Genomic DNA, 22653 nt, shown 5'->3' with positions numbered 1-22653 from the left:
TCTCATGAGCAGTTCAGGTACAACTGGCCTGTTGCATATCACTGAGATGACCGTATATGAACACCTAGATAGATTAGACAGCTCTTCAGTTACTTCTGTCAGATCCAAAACACTTGATATTTTCTGTTTAGCACCAAACTGTAAATGGGACAGTGCATACCATCCTGTACATAACAGATGCCTCATTTAGATCAGCATCTCCTCAGTGCACAGTATTTTTAAGAGCTTCAATGTGATGACAATATTCTTCACCTCAGGCCTGTGGATTCTGTGTTGGGGAAAGGAAAAAAAAAAGGATAACTGCCAACTGTGTGCAACACATGCAGTGAGCTTTGTGAACTCATCAGCTTGTTAATGCAGTAGAGCAACTCCACAATCCAGGGGGTGAAGGCTGCTGCCACTCACCCCTCTTTTCATCTGCTGCTGAATTTGGTGGTGAGCAAGGGGGTGGAGAGTGAGCAGCAATGTTCACCCTCTGCATTTCAGAGCTGTAGCACTGCAGGCTTTGGCAGCAGCTGCCTTAACAAGCCCATGACCTCAAGTGCTCATTGTGCGTGTGCTGCAAAGCAGAAATAGGGCATAGCTACACCTCCCGCACCTTTCTCTGGATGTACCCATGCCTATGAGCTCTGAACCCTGACTTTATTAGAGTATATCTACTTCAGTCTTGCTTCTGTTTAAAAAGCACTGTGGTTCCTCAAGTTCTGTGTTTACTTTGGGCCTAAACATGTAGGGTACTAAGTACCTCCTACCATATTCAGAACACTAGTAACTCTGTCACTGGGAATACAGGCCACCTACTACATCTCTCAGGAGGCAATCAGCACTTCAAAGGATCAGGGCTCTTGCTTATGTTTTTCCAAAGAACAACAGCTTCGCTACAGAGTTTGGGCACTGCTCAAGGCTTCTCAGTAAACATAGAACAGGGAAGGGGAGGCGACAACATGTAGCCTGGAAAACTAAGTAAGGACTTCAGCAAGGATAAGCTGGATATCTCTACCACTGAGAAGAACACTACATTTCTACCACTGAAATCTCTACCACTGAGAAGACCAATAAAATCCTGTCTATGGCCTAGGGCTGTAGACAGCTCCAAGACATTTTCAGACAGAAGCATTGTGGCCAATTCCTAACAACACTGGATATACAATAGTAGATACATTTAAATAAATTTAGTGGTTTATTAAAATTAGGGATCAATAACAGATCTCTGTTTGTTTTTTTAAACTGATGGCTGTTATTTATAGAAAATAAGGGACTTTGATGATGCATGGTATAGCTAAAACATTTGTCTCAAACTAAAATTAAATCAACCAGAAATTGCTTTTAGGATTCCTCTTGAATCGGACGGGCATATTTCATATATAATATTTCCCTTTGAAGAAGTATTTTGCTTATAAAGCTTAGTTCAGTTTTGCCATTAACAATAGCAGCATTCATCATTTATTTAACAATGGCTTACAGGCACATGATCCCATGAACTGTGAATAAGAGACCTTGGAGTTTTAATACCAGGCTTTTATTTAAGCAATTTTTGCCAATTTATAATCAACATTTAAACTTGATTACTGATGAGGCCCAATGCTTTCACAATGTTTGTCTTAGGGGCATAGAAATCTAGGACTACAAGAAGGAGTTCTCACCCCTACAAGTCACAGGCAACATTCAAGTATCTACAAAGTCCAAAAGGGGCCACAAGAATGCCTGCTGTGTCCCTTCTTGTACCCATATGCTGCATGACACTCTCCAATATCCTATAATAAACCAGGATCTTCCATACACCAAGCCAAACTACAGTGAGGCATGGGGAGAGACCAGGGGAGATCAGGCGGAAAATTCTTATCTGGTCCCAAATCTGACGATCAGATTTCACACACATCATGTGAGTAAGATGTATGAATCAGACTTTTAAAAGGTTTTTCTATACCACTAATTTTGGTATCTTAACAGGTGTAGTGGAGAATATAAAGACAAGTGACTAAATACATCCACAGTACAAAAGAGAGACTTCCTTAATAGATCTGCATCAGTAAGAAGCCAAAGGACTTATTTATCCTACAATATCTACCATGTTGAAGGAACCGGTTCTGCATGTAGTAGTGCCCTAAAGTTGTAAATAGTTTCCAGCAACCAGAAGACATATCATTCCTAAACAGTGTGGTAAAGTTCCCTGAAATTTGTGGCAACACAGTGATGAATAATGTAGTAAACTGAAAATATAGAAGTCTTAGAACAGTGGAAAAGTACATAGAAGTTGTATTCAATATCAAAATAAACAACACAGTTGGTACCCTGTACCTATCTAAAAGTACTTAAATAGCCTAGTATTTAAACATTTCCTGTGTTAATTAAGTCAGGATGGCGATGATAAACTGTACTTTGGGGGTATCCAACTTCCCAGTGGTCAGGGAAAGAATGCCCTGTGAGCCAAATCAGCAGGGGCTGCATGCCCATGCCCCACCCCCAGGTCACAGACCACATGGATGCCCCCTGCCTTTTCCCCCATGGCTAAACTGCACACTTTTGTGTGTCCTTGGCACCCTCATGCTGCACTGTTTCCCCAAGCTTCTGTTTCAACCATTAGCTTCTCAGCCACACTACACGGAACTTCTGCACCTCCTGGGATGACTGAAAGCAGCAGCTTATTTACAATCTGTACAAATTTAATATTGAAATGATTTTATTGGATGAAACAAAATAGTAAAAAATGCACTTTGAAATAAGCGTCAATACACTATAAGTGGTTAAAAACGTTCATAAGAGATTTTAGAAGGGAGAGCTATGGATTTTTTTCCTGGACCCTTCATAAAGCCTTGACTTCTTCCATCAAGTGGACTTTTGGCTGTGCACTGTCAAGTTTCCATAAAGATTTATCTTAATTTCATACGGTTTGGCTCTAGTTTACCAAACTCAAAATGCACATGTAGATATTCATCATAAAAATATAATTATGTGAGCTTTCATTTTAGAAACTGGAAGAACACAGACTAAGTGGATATCTGAAAATTAGTTATCCAAAGAAACTGTGAAGGCTATCCAAATGACAGTTTCAGTGTACCGACCTTCTCTTTGGGAAGGACAAAACAATATAAAAACTCACTGTCTTACCTTTAGGTGGAAAGTAGGATTTGCTTTCTGCTTTGTGAGGCCAGTCTACTACCAGAGGGCCAAATCTTCTGAAGCTAGCAGTAATTTCATCTAAATACAGGTACAATAGTTGCAATTAAAAAAAAAGCCATTTCAAACTAGCAGTACAAAATACAGATAAACGTCAGAGTCGATGTTTTGTATTTCTTTGTCATAAAATGTCATTGTTTCTTGGAAAACAATACAGGAACCTACAAGAAAGTAAATCTTTCAAGATCAGGCACACAGCATACTCTACAGAGCTTTAAACCTAATTTTAGATTTCATCAAATTACTTCAGCTCATTTACTAAAACAGTATTTCAAAAGTATCTGAATGGCCACAAAGGACTGGTAATGTTAATGAGATACTTTCTCTATGTAAACCTCTAGGTTTTCCCTAAGTAAAACCTCTTGTTCAAGACTGGTAGTGATCTTGAGTTACTACCGGCCCATTTCCCTAGAGTCCAGACCAGCACTGGTATTAAGTCTACTTTTACTATTGGCACCTTAGTAGTTTATTAGTAGTTTCAGAGGCAAAGTATCAAAGCAAACAATGGACCAACCCATCTGCAGGACAGGTGATGCACTCTGAACAATTTAAGCATGCCTTCCTACCCTCTTCCCATCTACCACTACTAAAGCCCCTGCCCCTATAGGCCCTTAACAAAGGGAGTCAGGGAAAAAACCCACACAAAGGAGTTAGTTTTTGAGAGGAAGGCAGGTAGCTTGTACAACATACATTTTAAGTCCTTTTGCTGGCTTGAACAAATAGCAGAGAAAAATGCTCTTTCCATTTATTTAGGATTGGAAGTAGAAACTATGGGAGCTTTATGCAGAAAACTCTGGTTGCAGAGTAGAGTACAAACCTGAAGTAAATGAATAATCCAACAGAGGTTGCAGGAGGCATCATCATAATGTAGATGAAATCAAAACATGTCGCTTTCCATAGTTATACTGTCATTCAACGAACTTCTTCAAACTCATTTTGTACAAACATCTATGCTAGGTTTTAATTTCAACCTACTAAATGGACATCAGTCTACATTACAAAGCCAGTACATAATTAAGTACTTATCTGCTCAGGAGATGCCAAGTATTAAAGAATAGCAAGAATACTATACATCAGGAATAAAGTACATTAGCAAATATGTTCTAAATATAATAGAAAATATTTAATTTTTTTTATGTAGCGCATTTCATATTCAGCATATTACAAAGTGTTCTGCGTCACTGGGTCCTGATATTGGAAAAGTCACTTAAACTGTACCTTGATCTTCCTGTGCATAAATGAGGATAACAACTGTGTCTATAAACAGATTTAAGATGCTTGGTTAAGCTGATGCTTGATTAAGAGTGTAATTCAGTATAAATGTAATGTACAATTTAATTTGTATTTTATACTAGTGGAACAGAGGGAGTGAACAAAAGTGGATGCTTCTACATACTCATCCATAGCTTACATATTTTTTTACAGTATTATTTATTGAAAAAGAAATGCTTCAATAAACCAGGGACCTTTTCTATTTTCTATAAAGCGATGATTTACCTAAATAGCCAACAGAGATGCACAGAGGAGACCTAAATTATAATACAGAATTTGAAAAACAATCTCCACTCTACAACTGTAACATAAACATGGGTTGTAACCCTGACACTGTAGTAGAACCTGAACTCTGAAATCTACAAAACCATAAGTACTAGATTAAATGAATCATAACACCAGAACATCTAGATGATACTACTCATGTCATATTTCATGATAATATATGACCCATACTTTGATTATTTTAATAGCATACTGCTTTGCATTACCATGTAGGGAGAATGGCAAGAGAGGAAGAACCAAAGTTTAGGAGCAAACCAAACAAATTACCAAAACTTTTGAAGTAGCTTGAGGTACAAGAGGCCATTTTGACAGTGAACACTTGATAGGTTACTTATGCATATTATTATTCAATTCTGAACTCTCCAATTAATTGAGATAAAATTGCAGTAATACAAATACTGAGCAGCTATGACAACTAACACAAGAAAACTCTGCCTTCATCTTGTGTACAATTTTCATAACTTAGTATTCTTGTTCTTATTTACAGAAAATGTTATGTGCAATTTTCTCAATGAAATGTCATTTAAACACAGATTATTTTCATGTTCCGATTCAAAAAAGTTCAACCCCTCCAATGAAATGAATCAAAGTTGAACTCTCACTAGGAATTTTTTAAGACACACTGTAATTTCCATTCTTTAAATTAATAACCTAAAAAGAAAAAGCTGTTTTTTCTCTCTTCCCAAACCAAGTTCTGTTTGCTTTCAGCCATCTCACCTTCATCAATGTCTGGTGGAAGACCTCCAACAAACACTTTGCGAGAAAAGCGTTCTATCCGTTCTCCATTCTGATGAGCTGAATAGCATGTAGGTGAATTCAGGACACCAACTTGATCACTATGACCATCGTCCAGCAAACCATCATCTATTGGGAAGAGGGACGAACGACCTAAAAAATAAGAATTAATATTAAAAACGACTAATTTTTAGTTTGTTGTGATCAAGCAACCCATGGGAAAGAAAAGATATAATATACTGAGGAAATTAAAATTAAACACAAATATTTGAAAAAAGATCAAGACAGAACTAAAGAAGAAGAGTGTTCAGAACTGTCAGGTGCTATGAGTGTTCAGAACTGTCAGGAGCTCTTCAATGAGTTCTTCACTTCAGTATTTCTAAGTACTGACCAAGCCAATTCCCCCACCTCGATCATTGACGGATGTCCACATGGCACCAGTCCGCCTACGGTTAGTTCTGAAATAGTTAAGGAGCTCCTGGAGGAGCTGGATGGGTACAAGTCAGCAGGCCCGGATGACCTCCATCCACAGCTGCTGAAAGAATTGGCTAGCATCATAGCTGAGCCGCTGGCACAGCTGTTCAAGCACTCGTGGTGCTCCGGCCAGGTCCCTGAGGACCGGAGAAGGGCCATTTTCAAGAAAGGAAGAAGGGATGAGCCAGGTAACTTTAGACCAGTCAGTCTTACCTCTATTCCTGGGAAAATGCTAGAGAAAATAATCAAAGAACACATTTGTGCAGGCCTAGCAGGGGAAACGATGCCGAGGGGAAACCAGCACGGGTTTGTCACAGGTAGATCCTGCCTGACAAACCTTGTAGCCTTCTATGACCAGGTCACACACTGCCTGGACGTGGGAGCCGAGTCTGATGTCATCTTCCTGGACTTTACGAAGGCCTTTGACACAGTTCCGCACCCTAGCCTCATTGGGAAGCTAACAGACTGTGGAGTGGACGCCTACATGGTCAGGTGGGTGGCCAACTGGCTTAGGGACTGCACCCAGAGAGTGGTGGTGGATGGTTCCTTCTCCGCCTGGAGGGAGGCGGGCAGTGGGGTCCCGCAGGGTTCGGTCCTTGAACCGGTATTATTTAATATCTTCACCAGCGATTTGGACGAGGACGTGGAGAGCACCCTCTCCACGTTCGCTGACGATACTAAGTTATGGGGCAAAGTTAGTACACCGGAGGGCAGGGAGCAGATTCAGGCCGACCTGGACAGGTTGGAATAATGGGCAGAGAGAAATAGGATGCAATTTAATAAAGATAAGGTAAGGTACTCCACCTGGGAAGGAGGAATCCCCAGCATACCTATAGGTTGGGGAGTGTCCTTCTCAGCAGCTTGGAGGCAGAGAGGGATCTTGGAGTCATAATTGACTCCAAAATGAACATGAGCTGGCAGTGTAACGACGCCATCAACAAGGCCAATCGCACCTTGTCATGCATTAGCAGGTGCATGACTATTAGAACAAAGGTGATGCTTCCCTTCTATGCGGCATTGGTCAGGCTGCAGTTGGAGTACTGTGTCCAGTTTTGGGCACCGCACTTCAAGAGGAACACAGAGAATCTGGATAGGGTCCAGAGGAGGGCCACTTGCATGATTAGTGGCCTTTGGGAAAGACCTTACGGGGGGAGGTTGAAAGAGTAGAATCTCTTCAGCCTTCACAAGAGACGGCTGAGGGGAGAACTTGTGGCCGCCTATAAATTTATTAGGGGAGGTCAACGGGGAATAGGTGATGCGCTGTTTACTAGGGCACCCCAGGGAGTGACTAGGAATAACGGGTGTAAACTAGTTGAGAGTGGATTTAGGTTAGATATTAGGAAGAAATTTTTCACAGTAAGGGTGGCCAGGATCTGGAATGGGCTTCCAAGAGAGGTGGTGTTTTCACCTATCTTGGAGGTCTTCAAGAAGAGGCTAGATAGTCACCTGGCTGGGGTCATCTGTCCTCGGTCCTCTTTCCTGCCAGGGGCAGGGGGTTGGACACGATGATCAATTGTGGTCCCTTCCGACTCTACAATCTATGAATCTATGATTCTGAGGGTAATGCTTCATATCCTACTATACAGCTTCCTTACACAAAACCAATAGTAAAGTAATAATTTGTTTTTAAATAAATTATCTTATTTACTAAGTGACAGCAATGGTAAGACCTACTTAAGAGAAGTGACAGCAATGGTAAGACCTATTTAAGAGAATTTAAGTTTGTCTACCACTGACCAATTTTCAAGTTGCCATGGTATGGTTTAACCAGGGAATAATCAGGTTACATTTTTAAACCTCTTATATTTGGTTTAGGCTGAGGGAGAATTATAATGCAGGCTCAGTTAAAAGGTTTTAAAATAGAAATATGAATTTTGAAAAACCTTTAAATAACAAGGTCAACTGATAAACTGAGAAAAGGTTTCAATGCAAGGAATGCAAAATGGTATTTTAATTAGTATGCATAAAAAAAAACTTTGAACAATTATGGAGGAAATCATTACATATTTATCTTTCTTGCTATGAGGGGACAGCTGAAGCCTCCTAGAAGCTCTGACTTCTGAAGGATGAGGAGAGATTGCATAGAAAACACCTTATAGGAACAAGCTGACAGATATTTCAAAGTGGCATTCCTCCACTCCTGCCCACATAGAGCATGCTTTAGTAACATGGAGGCTACTTTTGTCATAAACCTAGACAGTCTCCCATAGAACAGCAGCACTGTTGCAGAATGATCAAAAGAGATGAATGGACAGGGATAAGAGGAATGATACTTTCACTTTAGTTTCAGAGAACTCAAACACATAACTTAGCTTCTCAGACTGCCAAATTGCCACCAGGGTGAAGATCTGCATCTTGGGTAGTTCATACTGCCACTGTTCTGGGGGATCTCCATAAAGATTTATATTTGATTCATATGCAAAAAGTTCCTTCTTCCTGTGCTATTATAAGGGCCAGAAATATATCTTTTGTAAAATGAAAGCTTAACTTTGTTAAAAGCCCAGTTTCTAGGAGAAGTTTCCCATTTGGCAAAGCGAGCAGATCTGTCAAGCCTAACATAGAGATGCTGCTTAACTACCAACTCTTAATTTTTTTCCTGCACTGTCGTAATTATAATTCATTTAAATATATTTTTCAAACAGTACTACATGTGGGAGAAAAGTTCTTTCTTTACCTTAAAACCTGTTGCAGAAACTCAGTAGGATCTCAGCTACATGGCTTTGGAAATGTTATAGCTAAATTCCGACAGATTCTCCTACTCCAGATCCATATAATAGAATAGTACATTACCACAGGGGAGTCTGCAAAAATGTAACTGCTTCCTAACCTGAGGTTTATGGTCTTGCCCCTTAAAAATGTTGGCTGTTAAGGAAAGCTCCATATAAGACATCAGCAAGAACTCATGCTGTTCCTGGTAGGATGATAAAGCCATGTAGAAACCATTCATCTCATAGGATCATCCAGGAGTTGTGTTTTTAGAGGAGCTATACATTTTGGGGGAGGAGACGGTAAAACACCAGCATTATTAATTACCGTATTTGCTCAAATCTGAAACCAGGCTCCACCCTGCCCAATCAGCATAGTGGGGAAGAGCTCCTTGTGTTAGATTTGCATACAAAGCGGAGGGAGGGGAGGTGGTTGCTGCAGCTCTGACTCAGGCCCTGCATCTGGGTCAGAGCCAGTCATACCCACAGCAGCCTCCTGCCCCACCCCACTTGCCCTGTGAATCTCCTGCCCCATCTCTGCTCTCTCCCTGCCATTACTGGCAGGGACACTTGGTTCTGGCTTACACTGGGTTTCCTCCCCAGCACAGAAGACATGGAAACTCTCTCCCCTGCCTGGTCAATTAGCAGCTCCAGTAGTGCTGCATGCCCAGGCAAGGGCTGAGCTTCCCACATGCTGTGCTCCAGGGGGGACAGAGCAGGCAGGAGGTCTGCCAGTAAGAAGATGGGAGGAAGAAAGGAGCAGAGAACACAGAGTGGTGGGGTGGGGGTGCTGGTGGCAGGGAGCAAGGGGTTAGGAAGGATGCAGGGGAAAAGGTGGAGGGAGCAGAGGGCAAGAGGGCTTTTTGACCATCCTATACACTGTTTTCCCTGCTGCAGCAGCGGAAGGGAAGGGAGAGTGAATTCAGGACAACCTGCTGATAATTAGATTCTATACCTGGAAAATTATAACAAACCTATCATTTGTTCATATATAGAATCTAATTATTGGGGGGAGGGCGGGTTGTCTTAAATTCAGGGTCAAGTTAGATTTGAGTAAATGCAGTAATTATTTGCACCGTGGTAATGCTTAGAAGTCCCAATATGGGACCCGACCCCTGTTCTGCTTGGCCTTGCATGTACAAACAACCAAGATGATCCCTGCTCAGAGAATTTACAATCTATGAATAAGCGAAGAGAAACAGGTAGATACAACAAAGAGATGGGTGCGCAAGGTAGAAATGAGACTATTACAATAAGCATAACAAACAGCGGACACAGCACATTAACTGCTCTAGCTACTGTTAGGCTTTATGCTAACATTATGCATGGGTGAATTTTAAGAAGAGATCTGAAAGTGGGCAATATAATGACTACTTTATGCACATTTTCATGCACAGAAAATGGCAAGGGAGAAAAAGCACAATTTACATTTATGGGGATATTTGACTAATGGGCAACAAAAACCGACACCTTTGGAAGAGAGAGGGGTTGGCAGCCTGATGGTACCCAAGATCTGGTAAAACAGTACAGCTTTAAAATGAAGACAAGAATGAGAAGTATATGTATATCATGTGGTGGACAAGGGGGAGTCAGTGGAGGCATGCAGAAGGGAATAACATGGTTGGAAAGACATGTCAGGAAGATTATTTTTGTAGCAGTAATCAGAATGGATTTAAGAAAGGCAAGCCTTCATTGTCGAGGCTCAGAAGGAAGAGGACTGCAATAGCTGAAATAAGAGTTAATGAGTGGCTAAATGAGTGCTTTAGCTGTGGGTGCTGACCAGAGGCCAGATCTTAGAGATGCAGCACAATTTGGACATGTGGTCTAGAGAGAGGAATGAATAAATGATGATATTCAAATTAAGGGTTTGAGCGGCGAGGAGAGGGCAGAGTTGTGCATCACAAATTGAGATTTGCAGAATTCCTACTGATGCATATGGATTAGGAAAGGAAAAGGATTGCAGGCAAGGAAAAATCAGGCCATAAATCTAAAATAACTAGCCATCACTCAGACATTTTTTGAAACATCTCAGAAAAAACCCTAAGAAACTGTTTGCCTTTTCTAACAAACACTTTTGTGAAGGTCACACCGATATGCTGACAAGTTTATAAAAAAAACTGGATTTTTTTTTAAATACACATGAATTTAACTTCTGCTGAAAGATGTCTTTCCCATTAGATTTGTTTATATTTTTATCTTTAAATCAAGGTACTTGTAATAGCTAGCTGTTTATTTAATTTACAATGCCCATGCCCAAAATACAGTGTTTAAAACTGAAAATATATTTCTTCAAATGAGATGCTTTCACAGCTTAATGCTAAATCCAAGAAGGGGAAAAAGTATCTCTATTTTCATTACAGATTAGAACAGGGATCAGCAACCCATGGTCCGTGGGCTGGATCCAGTTCACAAAGGAACTGGATCTGGCTCACTCCAATCCACATTTTACTAAAGGTACCGATCACTAGCTGTTTGATTTGGTCTGGGCTTTATTAATGGCATGCCCATCGCCTCCAGACTCTCCAGCTGGCTGCTGCAGCCTGCATGGAGGGCTGCTCTCTCTTAGTGCAGCCTCTACTCTGTGTTCCTGGAGCAGCCAGAGGGGAATGCTGGCCTGCGGCACTGCCAGGTTTCAAGACGTGGCCCACTTAAGTAACGTTTGCTGACTCTAATATTAGAATATTAGGAAACAAATTTTAAAAATGGTGTCAGGGAGATTAATTTTGCTGTGATGGGGGAAAGGTTTTTTTAAAGGGAGTATAGTTTCTCAGAGATGAATGGAAGCTTAATCTCTGAAAGACAGCACATCTGTAGTAGTACATTTCCTGATGACCCAAGCAGATCCAAGGAACTGTATAGATTAAAAGACAGCTACCTTTTCTTCCCCACCCCCCTTGAAACTCCTTTAGCCTAAAGGAAACATTTGGAAAAGGGTACCATTTTCAATTTCCTAGGCCTTTTTCCCCCTCCCCATCTCCATCCCCACCCCTCTTACTCTCCTCCTCTGGGTTTTGATGTAGGGATGTAAATATTGCTTAAAAATATCCATTTAACTTCCTCTAATTAAATTGGTTAAACAATTAACCAACAACACAGCAGCTTGGACACAGCTGCTGCTGGGAGCCACTCCCAGCTCCAAGAGCCCTTTGACTGGGAGGCAAGCCTAGGCAGACATAGCAATGCATGTGAACTCCCGTGCTGGGAGGGAGGGAGCACCTGAGAATGAGCAGCTATTTGCTTCCTCTTAGGCTATAGGTATTAGTCCCCATTCCCCTCTCCTCCTCCCTGCCTGCCCTGCTGCTTTCTGATTCCTGCTGGGGCACCACCTGGCTTCTTCTGTACCCTGGCCCTGAGCTAAAGTAAACTAACCAGTTATCACTGCATTTATCAGTTAAATCAGGGGTTTTCAACCTTTTTTAGTCTAAATACCCTGGATGGAGGGGAGATTGCACGTGGCCAGACACAGAGCTGGGAAGCAGGGACCGCAGGCACGCGGGCAAGCGGGGAGCACTGCCGTGTGTCAGGAGCAGGGCCAGGGCCAGGTGGGGAAGCTCACTGGGCTGGTGTATGGCAGCAGCCACCGCCACATGCAAGCTTCCCTGCCTCACAGAGGGGCACTGCTACCCTCACCTCACCTCTGCTCCTGGGAGGCGGTGGCACTTCTTCCCTGCCTGCCCGCGTGTACCCCCTAGGACCGGTCCAAGTACCCCCGGGGGTATGTGTACCCCCAGTTGACAATGCCTGGGTTAAATGATTAAGCATTTACCCTTTCACATCACTATTTTGATGCAGGGGGTTACAATACACGTTTTATATGCACCTGTTCTTTCATATCCTACGTGCATAAAAATAAAGCAAGAAACTCAAAATAATGCATAGTTTCATAGTTGGTAGGATCGGAAGGGACATAAGCAGATCATCAAGTCCGACCCCCTGCCATGGGCAGGAAGGGATGCTGGGGTCAAATGACCCTGACTAGGTGGCTGTCTAGCCTCCTTTTGAAGACCCCCAGTGTAGGGGCGAGCGCTACTTCCCTTGGAAGTTGGTTCCAGCTCCTAGCCACCCTGACTGTGAAGTAGTGCCTCCTGATATCTAGCCTGAATCTACTCTCGGTCAACTTATGGCCATTATTATTCCTCATTATTCCCGGCAGTGCTCGGGGGAACAGGGACTCTCCCATTGCCTGCTGGTCCCCCTTGGCAAGTTTACAGGCGGCCACCAGATCCCCTCTAGGCCTCCTCTTGTGGAGGCTGAACAGGTTCAGGTCCTGTAGCCTCTCCTCGTAGGGCCTGCCCTGCTGCCCCCTGATCATGCGAGCGGCCCTCCTCTGGACCCTCTCAATGCCGTCCACATCCCTCCTGAAGTGCGGCGCCCAGAACTGGACGCAGTACTCCAATTGTGGCCTGACCAGTGCTGCATAAAGGGGGAGGATCACCTCTTTGGACCTGCTTGTGATGCATCTGTGGATGCATGACAAGGTATGGTTAGCCTTCCTGACCGTGTCCCCACATTGGCGGCCCATGTTCATCTTGGAATCAACAGTGACACCAAGATCCTTTTCTGCCTCTGTGCTGACTAGAAGGGAGTTCCCCAGCCTGTAGGTATGCTGCTGGTTCTTCCTCCCCAGGCGCAACACCTTGCGCTTTTCCATATTGAAACCTATCCTATTCTCATCTGCCCACCTCTGTAACCTGTCCAGATCTAGTTGTAGCCTGTCCCTCTCTTCTAGCATGCTCACTTCTCCCCACATCTTAGTGTCATCTGTGAACTTGAACAAGGTGCTTTTTACCCCCTTGTCCAAATCACTGATGAAGATATTGAACAGTGCGGGCCCTAAGGGAACCCCACTGCCCACATCCCTCCAGGTCGAAAATGACCCGTCCACCACCACTCTCTGGGTGCGGTCCTCCAGACAATTTGTGACCCATCTGACTGTGTAGGCGTCGACACCACAGTTGCCTAATTTTTTAATGAGGATGGGGTGAGAGAGAGTGTTAAAGGCCTTCCTAAATTCCAAAAAGACTACATCTAGCATGACATGTGTGTCCAAGGCTTTTGTGACCTGGTCATAGAAGGCAACCAGGTTGGTCTGACAGGACCTGCCTCTAATGAACCCATGTTGACTGCCCCTGAGCATGATCTACCCAACTGTTATTAACAATTAGCAATAATTGTTAATAACAGTAACCACGGGATCAGGGTGGGAAAACTCTCATTTATGAGACAATGTTAATGTTATAGTGTTAACATTACAGTGATGCTATCAAACAGTAAATTAAACACATGGTAAGGTGATGAATTTAACAATTTCACTACATTTACTATTAAAATTAATTTTTTGGGGTGGAAACTCAAGAATTAGCACAATAAGATAGAATTAAATCAAATAAGTGTAGAAAGTACTCGCTGGTTGGCATAGGAAGAAATTGTAGATCTGAACATATCCAATGAAAAAGTAATGCAATTCCAAGCTCTACTTTCACAGCTCTATCAATAATATTTGAACACAAACTGAATGCATTCCAACAGCAAGAAGTCTACTAAATTCCTACTCATACTGAATAATAACTGTTCCCTTCTAAAAGTGTTTATCATACTAAAACCTGGGTCACTAGGCAAAGGACCTAGACCCTCAAGTTTTTCTTTTAAAGTGGGAATGCCAAGCTCCTATCAGGTGATGGTTAGAAATGACTTAGGAAAGAGTTGAAGCTAGAAATAAAAATAGTTGTATCCTGTGAATATTTGAAACTACTCAAAAATCTTAGAATTTATAGATTATGCTCCATATAGCTTATAAAACTAAAGGTCAAGTTCTCATCTGATTAAATCATCCTAGCTTCTTTGAGATAAGTCGAGATATGTCAATTTATACCAGCCATAAAATTATTCAGAATTCTGTTTAGAACTGTGCAAAATTTCTAAGAATTGTTTCATACTACTTTATTAAACCTGTGGCACTTTCATAACTGTTTATTTAATTAATTATATGTGGTTGTAGGGGGAAGATGAGTTGCAGAAAACAACGAGCAATTTTTAAACTTTCACTACGAACAGTACAGCAAGTATATATTTTAAGAATTAATGAAAATATTAGTGCTAGACATGTTTTAATTAAGAGATTTACAATTCAAACTCGCTAATACAAAAGATCCACAGCCAAAATAGATTTTTTTTTTGCAAAACTGATAGAACATGCAGATATGAGATATCTAAAAATCAACAAATCAGGAGTAATTAATCACAATGATCAGTAGCAGCCCAATCTGAATTAATTGTACTGTAGCAAACAAGTGAATTACCTCGTCTTCGCCCATAACTCCTTGCTGCATGTAAACAAAGGACAAATTGTAAAATATCAAAGAACTGTATCATGCCCACATATAACAATATTTATGATACAAATAACTATGTGGGTAACTGATGCACTGTAATCTGCGTTAGTGCATTAGTGTTATGTTAATAGCAAACATTGTGATCACATCATACTAAAGCCATATTTCACTCTTTTGTTTACTCTGCATTAAGTACTGAATATGACTAGGCCTTAAATTTTGGATTAAAGAATTTTTAAATAATTTTTCTTAGTTTAACAATGTGCATTATTTTGCAATCTTCTAACATGCCCTTTTACTTGATATTTTTAATGATGTACTTCATTACTATATATTAATGAATTTATTACAACCTAGTAATTGTGCTCTTCTGCCTTTCTCAACTCTTGCTTCAGACTTGACTGAATTTAAATAATGTGCAAAATGTTGCTAAAGAATAATGATCAAAAGGAAAATGCTATTTTAAAAGGGCATAATAAGAGTTAAATGAATCAGAGAAACATCCTGGTTCATGGAACAGTTTGTACAGTCCTTTCCAGCGACAATACAAATGCTATAAGACATGACCTTCCTTTTTCATGAAAAAAACTAGCAGAAAATTAACAGCACAGTTTTGCTTAAAACAAAAGACTCCTTGTGGTAGTAAACAAAGTCAGGGTGCAAGTCACAAGAAATACCATTGTAATAGAAACACTGCATAAAGGCAAAGCAACAAATTCTAACAGACTATCACTAAATCAAGATTCCCCTCATTTTTGAGTGTGACAGGACTCCTAAAGAGATTGTGCCAATTGTTAAAATGCAAAAGGCACACAAGAACACACTGATTAACCATTTTTCAGCTTTCTGGATGTTTAGGAAAAGTAATGTATGAACTTTACATTAATAAACTGTACATTATTAACTGTAATAAATATTCAAAACAGAAAACATTCTTCTGAAGCCCCCATATTGCAGTGAAACCCACAAACATGGACCCTGTCTATGCCTCTGCAAAAATATTTTGACTTCATTGGGATTTTTACACAGAATGCAGTTGCAGGATCAGAGCCATAAAACACTCTTTCATACTTTGGCATTTAATTATGGTAGTTTCCATTTTTATGCTTATTGTCATTACAATTTTGTTTAGCATCATATTCTCTCTCTTCTTTGGGTCCCTTCCTACCAGAGTTACTAGGTTATTTCTGGAAATATTCAAATCTTAAGTCTAAAACTGTAATTCTCCAAACCCCTGCTACATCATCACCTAACTATAATGGAGACCAGCTCAGCACTAATGTTTCCCAAATACCTAAAACTTTTGCTTCTGCACATGCTTAGCAGTACTTCAGTCTTGACAGCTATGCAGTTAATCACCTAGTTCACCCCTAAATTACATCAGGATCCAAAAACCAAGGATTTTTTTGCCTACTTCCCTTGAAGGGCTTGATCCAAGATTTCTTTTCATAATGTATCTACTGAATGCCCTGCTAGACAGACAAATGGATGATCTCCTTTGCTCTTGCAGTACCTGCAACCACACTGGTTCCAAACATACCAGCACCTCCTGCCTTTCCTTTGGATTAAACCAGCAAGCCCACATTGGTGTGTAGGCATCTCAGTGTCTTCATATACACTACCTACGCTTTTGTGCCCTGGAGAGGTAAGTCCAGCTACAATTTCTTTTCAAGTGAGGATTACGTTCAGAGAGCCGATGTCTCACTCACTGTAATTTTATTTTTTCATGAGACAGACAGATGCCTACTACCAGATCAATAGAGAGGGGGGAAGGGGACAGGTGCCAGTAAAATTAGTAAGCAGGGACTGGAACTCCTGCCAGGAGAGTGCTCTAACTACTAAACCAGATCATTATATTTACTTTCATGCCCTCTCTCTGGTCCAGTGAATCTCTCATGGGACAAATTCAGCAGCAACAGAATCACAGAATCATAGAAATTAAGGGCTGGAAGTGACCTCGAAAGATCGAGTCCAACTCCCCTGCTCCAGGCAGGAATAATACCAAGATCAAATGATTCCAGCAAGGTGTCTGTCTAGTCTCCTCTTGAAGACTTCCAAGGCTGGGGACTGCACTACCTCCTTGGGAAGTCTATTCCAGATTCTGGTCACCCTTACCATAAAGAAGTTCTTCCTTGCATCCAACCTGAAACCATCCTCTAACAGTTTATGGCCATTGCTCCTTGTCCTCCCCTGGGGCACCCTAGTCAACAGGTTTTCTCCTAGCTCTCCGATATTCACCCTTTACATACTTATAGATGGCCACCAGTTCCCCCCTCAGCCTTCTCCTCCCCAAGCTGAACAGTCCCAGATCCCTTAGTCTTTCTTCATAAGGTTTGTTCTCCAGGCCCTTAATCATTCTTGTGGCCCTTCTTTGGACCCTTTCAAGATTCTCCACAGCTTTTTTGAAGTGCAGCGCCCAAAACTGGACACAGTACTCCAGCTGGGGTGTAGCCAGTGCCAAGTAGAGAGGAAGTATCACTTCCTTAGCCCTGCTCGCAGCATACCGTCTAATGCATCCCAATATGCTATCAGCTCTGTTGACTACAGCGTTGCACTGGCAGCTCATGTTCACTCTATGATCAGCCATAATCCCAAGGTCCCTTTCAGCCATTGTGCTGGCCGGGACATCTCCTAACCTATATTCATGTTGCTGGATATTTCTCCCCAGATGAAGCACTCTCAATTTATCCTTATTGAACTGCATCTGGTTCTGCTCCACTCACCTTTCCACCTTGCCCAGGTCTGCTTGGCTCTGCATCCTATCCCCATTTCCCCATAACTTAGTATCATCTGCAAACTTGGTCACTGTGCTTTCCACATCCTCAACTAAATCTTTGATAAAGATATTGAACAGCATGAGGCCAAGAACTGAACCCTGTAGGACACCACTGGCCACCTCCCACCAAGATGATACAGACCATCTAAAATAGTTTAAGGTGCCTTTCCCTAATACAGCCTATAGCTTGGCGGTTATGATATTTTTCTGGAAAGTGAAATATTTGGATTTGAATCCTATTAACAGGAGAGGGATACTAAACAGTGGCCTTTCCTATCCTATGCGAGTGTTCTAATTGCTGACTTTCTGGCTGAATACAGGACACACTCCATGTGCTAAAAAATGACTCTTTGAAAGGGTGAGCTTTAGGTGGCTGAGTTTCATAGGTTGAAATCCTGAGGAGGGTGGAATTCAAAATACAGCCCTGAGCTCAGCGTTTCCCTTTTAGATACTTTACGTGGGTCTCTAATCTGCATGCTGACTTTTGTGGTTCCTTTTTTGAGATCTTAACTTTCCTATCAGTTGTCATTATATATACAGTCTAAGCATTTCACATGGGATTACAAACTCCACTAAAGAAGTCAAGTACCTAAAAAGAGGCACTGCAGTGCCTAATATATTTTCTGATCCTGGCCAACACAGCAGTACACCCACCATCATCACCAAGTTGCTGAATCAACCCTTTACATTTCTTCCAACTTTTTACAAATACAAATACAGGAGTCAAGGAAAGTCAAGTTCATCATGTCCACACTAATGAGTCAGTTTTTAGGAAGAAGGTAGCGGCACACTATACATACACTGGTAATATAAAATAGGATCTTGGATTAATGTGCACTACAAGCCCTTTTGGCATAAACACCAAACAATTTCCACTCTGTTGATTCAATTCTTCCCCTTTGCCATCCAAAACAAAGGAACTGTCTGTCATCATATTTTCATATTATTTGGACGTTTCTGATGCCATGAAAGACATTTTATTATAGGATGCTCACAATGTTCATATGTTTGTATATTTTTGAAAATAACCGTCTCTTGCGAGATCCTTGCAAACTAAGAGAAAGTGAACTAGAAGTGAGAAAACTTTAAAAGGTTATTACAATGTTCAGAAAACAATTTTCTAAAGGGGGCAATTTCAAGAAAACAGTGAGTTTCCTAGGATAAGTTGTTTAGAAATATTAAAATGATATTGCTGTATCAGCGTAACACTGCAAAGGCATCTGGAGCCAATGGAATCCCTGCTGAAATTTTCAAGCAGGGAAAGAGAGGAGCTCACATCACAGCTCCATGCCCCCATCTTAAGGATTTGGAACAATGGGGAAATTCCATATGACCTCAGGGATGTCACAAGTGTGACAATCTTTAAGAAAATAATCAAGTCTGACTATGGAAATTAGAGAGGAATCGCCTTGTTGTCCACCAAAGGAAAGATCATTGAGAGAACGCTCCTGAACTGTATCCTTCCACTTGCTGAAGAGCTCCTCTTGGAATCTTAATGCGGGTTTAAGGTATCGAGAGGCACAACTGATGATCTTTACTGCTTGCCAGCTGCAGGAAAAATTCTGGAAACAATGTAATCCCTTTTACATGGTCTTATTTGACCTCACAAAAACCTTTGACTCTTAATTGAGAAGCATTGGGGAAGATCCTTCTGAAGTAGGGATACCCAAAGAAATTCATCACCATTCTTTGTCTTACCAAGATGCTACATGCGACCATCAACAAGCTTCCAGTTGGAGTGGAGCTAAAGAACCAAATGAATGGTAAGCTGTTTAATCTTAGCCAATTGCAAGCCAAGAACAAGACCATCCCAACCTCAATCATCGAGCTCCAGCACACTGATGATGCTGTGTACACTCACTTGGAAGCAGACCTTCAGGCAATCGTCAACATTTTTACCAAGGCATACAAGAAAATGGGACTGATGCTTCACATACAGAAGATTAAGGTCCTCCATTAACAAGCTCTTAATGAACAGTCCCCAGCTCTGGTAATTCAGATTCAGGGTCAGACTCTGGAGAACGTTGACTATTTCTCGTATCTAGGAAGCCATCTCTCGCTGAAGGCTGACATCGACGAAAAAATCTAACATCAGCTTAAATATGCAAGTGAAGCCTTTGGACACCTGTGGAAACGTGCGTTTGAAGATCTTGATATCAGATCTGAAATCAAGCTCATGATTTATAAAGCAGCTGTGACCCCAAATTACTATATGGAGCTGAGACATGAACAATGTACAGGAGACACCATAGTTGTTGGAGAAGTACCATCAATGCTGCCTGCGGAAGATGATCTGAATTCAGTGGGAAGACAACATTAGTGTCCTCTCGCAAACAAACACCATGCGCATCGAGGCAATGATCATCCAACAATTTTGCTGGGCCAGCCACGTCATCTGGATGTCCAACTCCAGGCTCCTGAAGCAAGTTTATTCACCCAACTCAGTCAAGGCGTACGCTCAAGAGGAGGGCAGAGAAAGTGCTTCAAGGATGTCCTCAGGGCCAATTAGAAAAAATGCAACAGACATCAACTCATGAGAGACTATTGCAAGGATCGAATGGAGGAAGAATCTGTTGCAAGGATCTCAGTACTTTGAAATCTTACAACAACAGGGGCTGGGGAAAAGTGAACATGGCAGAAACGAAATGTTGCAGACCAAATCAAGAATCTGGAGCCACCCACCCCACGTGGAAACACGTGCCCAAGCTGCAACAAAGTCTGTCAATCCTGGATCAACTTCATCAGCCATCTTAAGACCCACAGATAAGGCAGTCATGGAAGACAATCATCCACGACTGTGAGGGATTGCCGAAGAGAAGAAAATATCCTGAAAATTATAAGGCTCTTCTTGCTAGCCAGGAAAATGCTGGGGAACAAACATGGTATTTGCCAGCATCATGCTGTTAATTCTGAATCCATGTTATACGCTTTGTTCCATCATGTATCTGCCTTATTTATTTAGATCAGGGTGCTCAATCCCAGCCTGTGGGCTAGATTTGGCCAGCAAAACCATATCAACCAGCCTGCTGACCTCCCCAGGGATATGAAAACTGGAAGGAGGGGAGAAGTGGCAGTGTTATCTGCTGCTCCCCAGATGCCAAATTTCCAGACCAGTGGGAATCCCTATGGACTGGATAAAGAGGCCCAACACACTAGATCATGCCAGAGCACAGCCTGCGGGATCAGACTGACATGCAGGATTGGGCTGGTTTGTAGCTGGATATAGGTCCGTGGAATCACACCCACGGACCAACCCCATGCACTGATCCCAAGTGGCATGCAGCCTGTGGATAAACCCTGTCCCCAACTTTTACACCACTGAATTACAATGTAAATAGTTCAGGAGAAAGAATCCCTGATATGGAATTTGCTCCTTGTCTAGCATAAGGGGGATAGCATTTTTGGCTGATCCTCAAACAGTACCACAGTAACTACCATTTTTCTTGAATAGAAGAGGACCTTGATTATAAGATAACCTCCAAATAATTAAATTCTATATAGGAAAATTTATAAATTTGTTATAATTTTCCAAGTATAGAATGCAATTTTGGCTTGGTTTGCCGTGAATTTGTTCTCTTTTCACTGCTACTGCAGGAAAAATAAGTCAGGGGATCAGATAGATCCTTTTCTCTCTGTTTCCCCCAAACTTCCCCCCCGCCCCTGTCCAGCAGCCCGTTCTCCCTCTCCTTACTGTCTGCCACTGCTCTCCATGAGCACATGGAAGTGAGGAGCAAATTTGAAAACAATAACCCTGAAATTAAACACCTCTGTAGCAATTTTCATATAGTACCCATATACTTAATTCAGCCAGAATTGATACATGTTACTTTTTCTGTAATTGCTGCAAGTTTTAGCATAGGTACTCCAAAACACATTTTTGAACAGCACTTTGGCACCTACTTGTATGTAGTACAAACAATGCATGATATTTGTCCTTATAAAATGTGAAGATGGCAGGGTGGGACTTTTCCCCCCCATGTCAATTAGGGGGAAAAAAATCTTGTCTTGTATTTGAGCAAATATGGTTTACCCATTAATGTTTATCTGGAAGTATAATTAAAAAAGGATGGATTTTTATTTTTAAACAAAGGTCAGGTAAAACAGAACTGAATATTTTCACCCAGTTAATAACAGAATATTTAAGGTGTTTGTTAAAGAAGATTAATGGTTTTAAGAACAGTGAATACAAAGAGCAATGTATCTTGCAGAACAGCCTGTCATCAGAAGGTTTCCTGACTCAGTAGGATGTTAAATATAAAATATGTAATTGCTGGCTTCATGCACTTTTCTATATTTGAATCCAGCAGCATTACATGTATTCCTACTGCACCTCTTCAAAAACCAAATCACACTAAGAAGAGTTTCACCAAAATAATATTCCAGGAATAATGTGAGAAGGATCTGGCTTATGGCTGAACTTGCCTTGACTTTATTCCACAGATAAACTAGAATATGATAGCCACATTGATGTTCTTAATTAAAAAAAAAAAAAGTACTAGATTCAATAACTAGTAATATGCTTCTGAAAATGCTTATGAAATTCTCACACACCTTTTGTATTACATAATTATATATACTAAATGTGCATGGTTATATAAACACAACATCCTTCTGTCTTGGCAAGTCATGCTCTGTTCTGAACTTCTCAAGCATTGCAAAAGCTGCAGCCAAAAGGATTCTTTCTATACCACCTGAGCATCAGAAGGGAATGATTGTACCACCCAAGCCTAACAAGCTAAGCAGAATTATTTCTTGCATTTTTCCAGTGCTTGATAACTAAAGGCTCAGATGGAGTGAAAGATTATAACAAACATATTCCACAAATTTAAGTCACCTAAAGTAGTTTATCTAGGCAAAAATCTCTTAATTTTAAATTATAGATCTGGGACCTCCCTAT

The 22653-nt window shown here is 41.3% G+C and overlaps 1 protein-coding gene across 4 annotated transcripts in view; it reads right to left on the bottom strand.

The window, feature by feature from the left end:
* Window positions 1-22653, bottom strand: part of CPEB2 (cytoplasmic polyadenylation element binding protein 2) — a 76619-nt gene that overhangs the window by 22252 nt on the left and 31714 nt on the right. For 2 of the 4 annotated variants that reach the window (XM_059721587.1, XM_059721585.1), the window contains 3 exons: window positions 14948-14971; window positions 5452-5622; window positions 3109-3198 (listed from right to left, as the gene is read on the bottom strand). In XM_059721587.1, the coding sequence (XP_059577570.1) occupies window positions 3109-3198; window positions 5452-5622; window positions 14948-14971 (285 nt within the window). The remainder of the gene's footprint in view (window positions 1-3108; window positions 3199-5451; window positions 5623-14947; window positions 14972-22653) is intronic. The other 2 variants (XM_059721588.1, XM_059721586.1) reach the window with 1 other exon arrangement.

This window comes from Alligator mississippiensis, chromosome 2, assembly GCF_030867095.1.
Source record: "Alligator mississippiensis isolate rAllMis1 chromosome 2, rAllMis1, whole genome shotgun sequence".
Lineage (NCBI taxonomy): Eukaryota > Metazoa > Chordata > Crocodylia > Alligatoridae > Alligator > Alligator mississippiensis.
The sequence above is the reverse complement of the archived record's forward strand: the minus strand, read 5'-3'. Positions and strand labels throughout refer to the sequence as shown.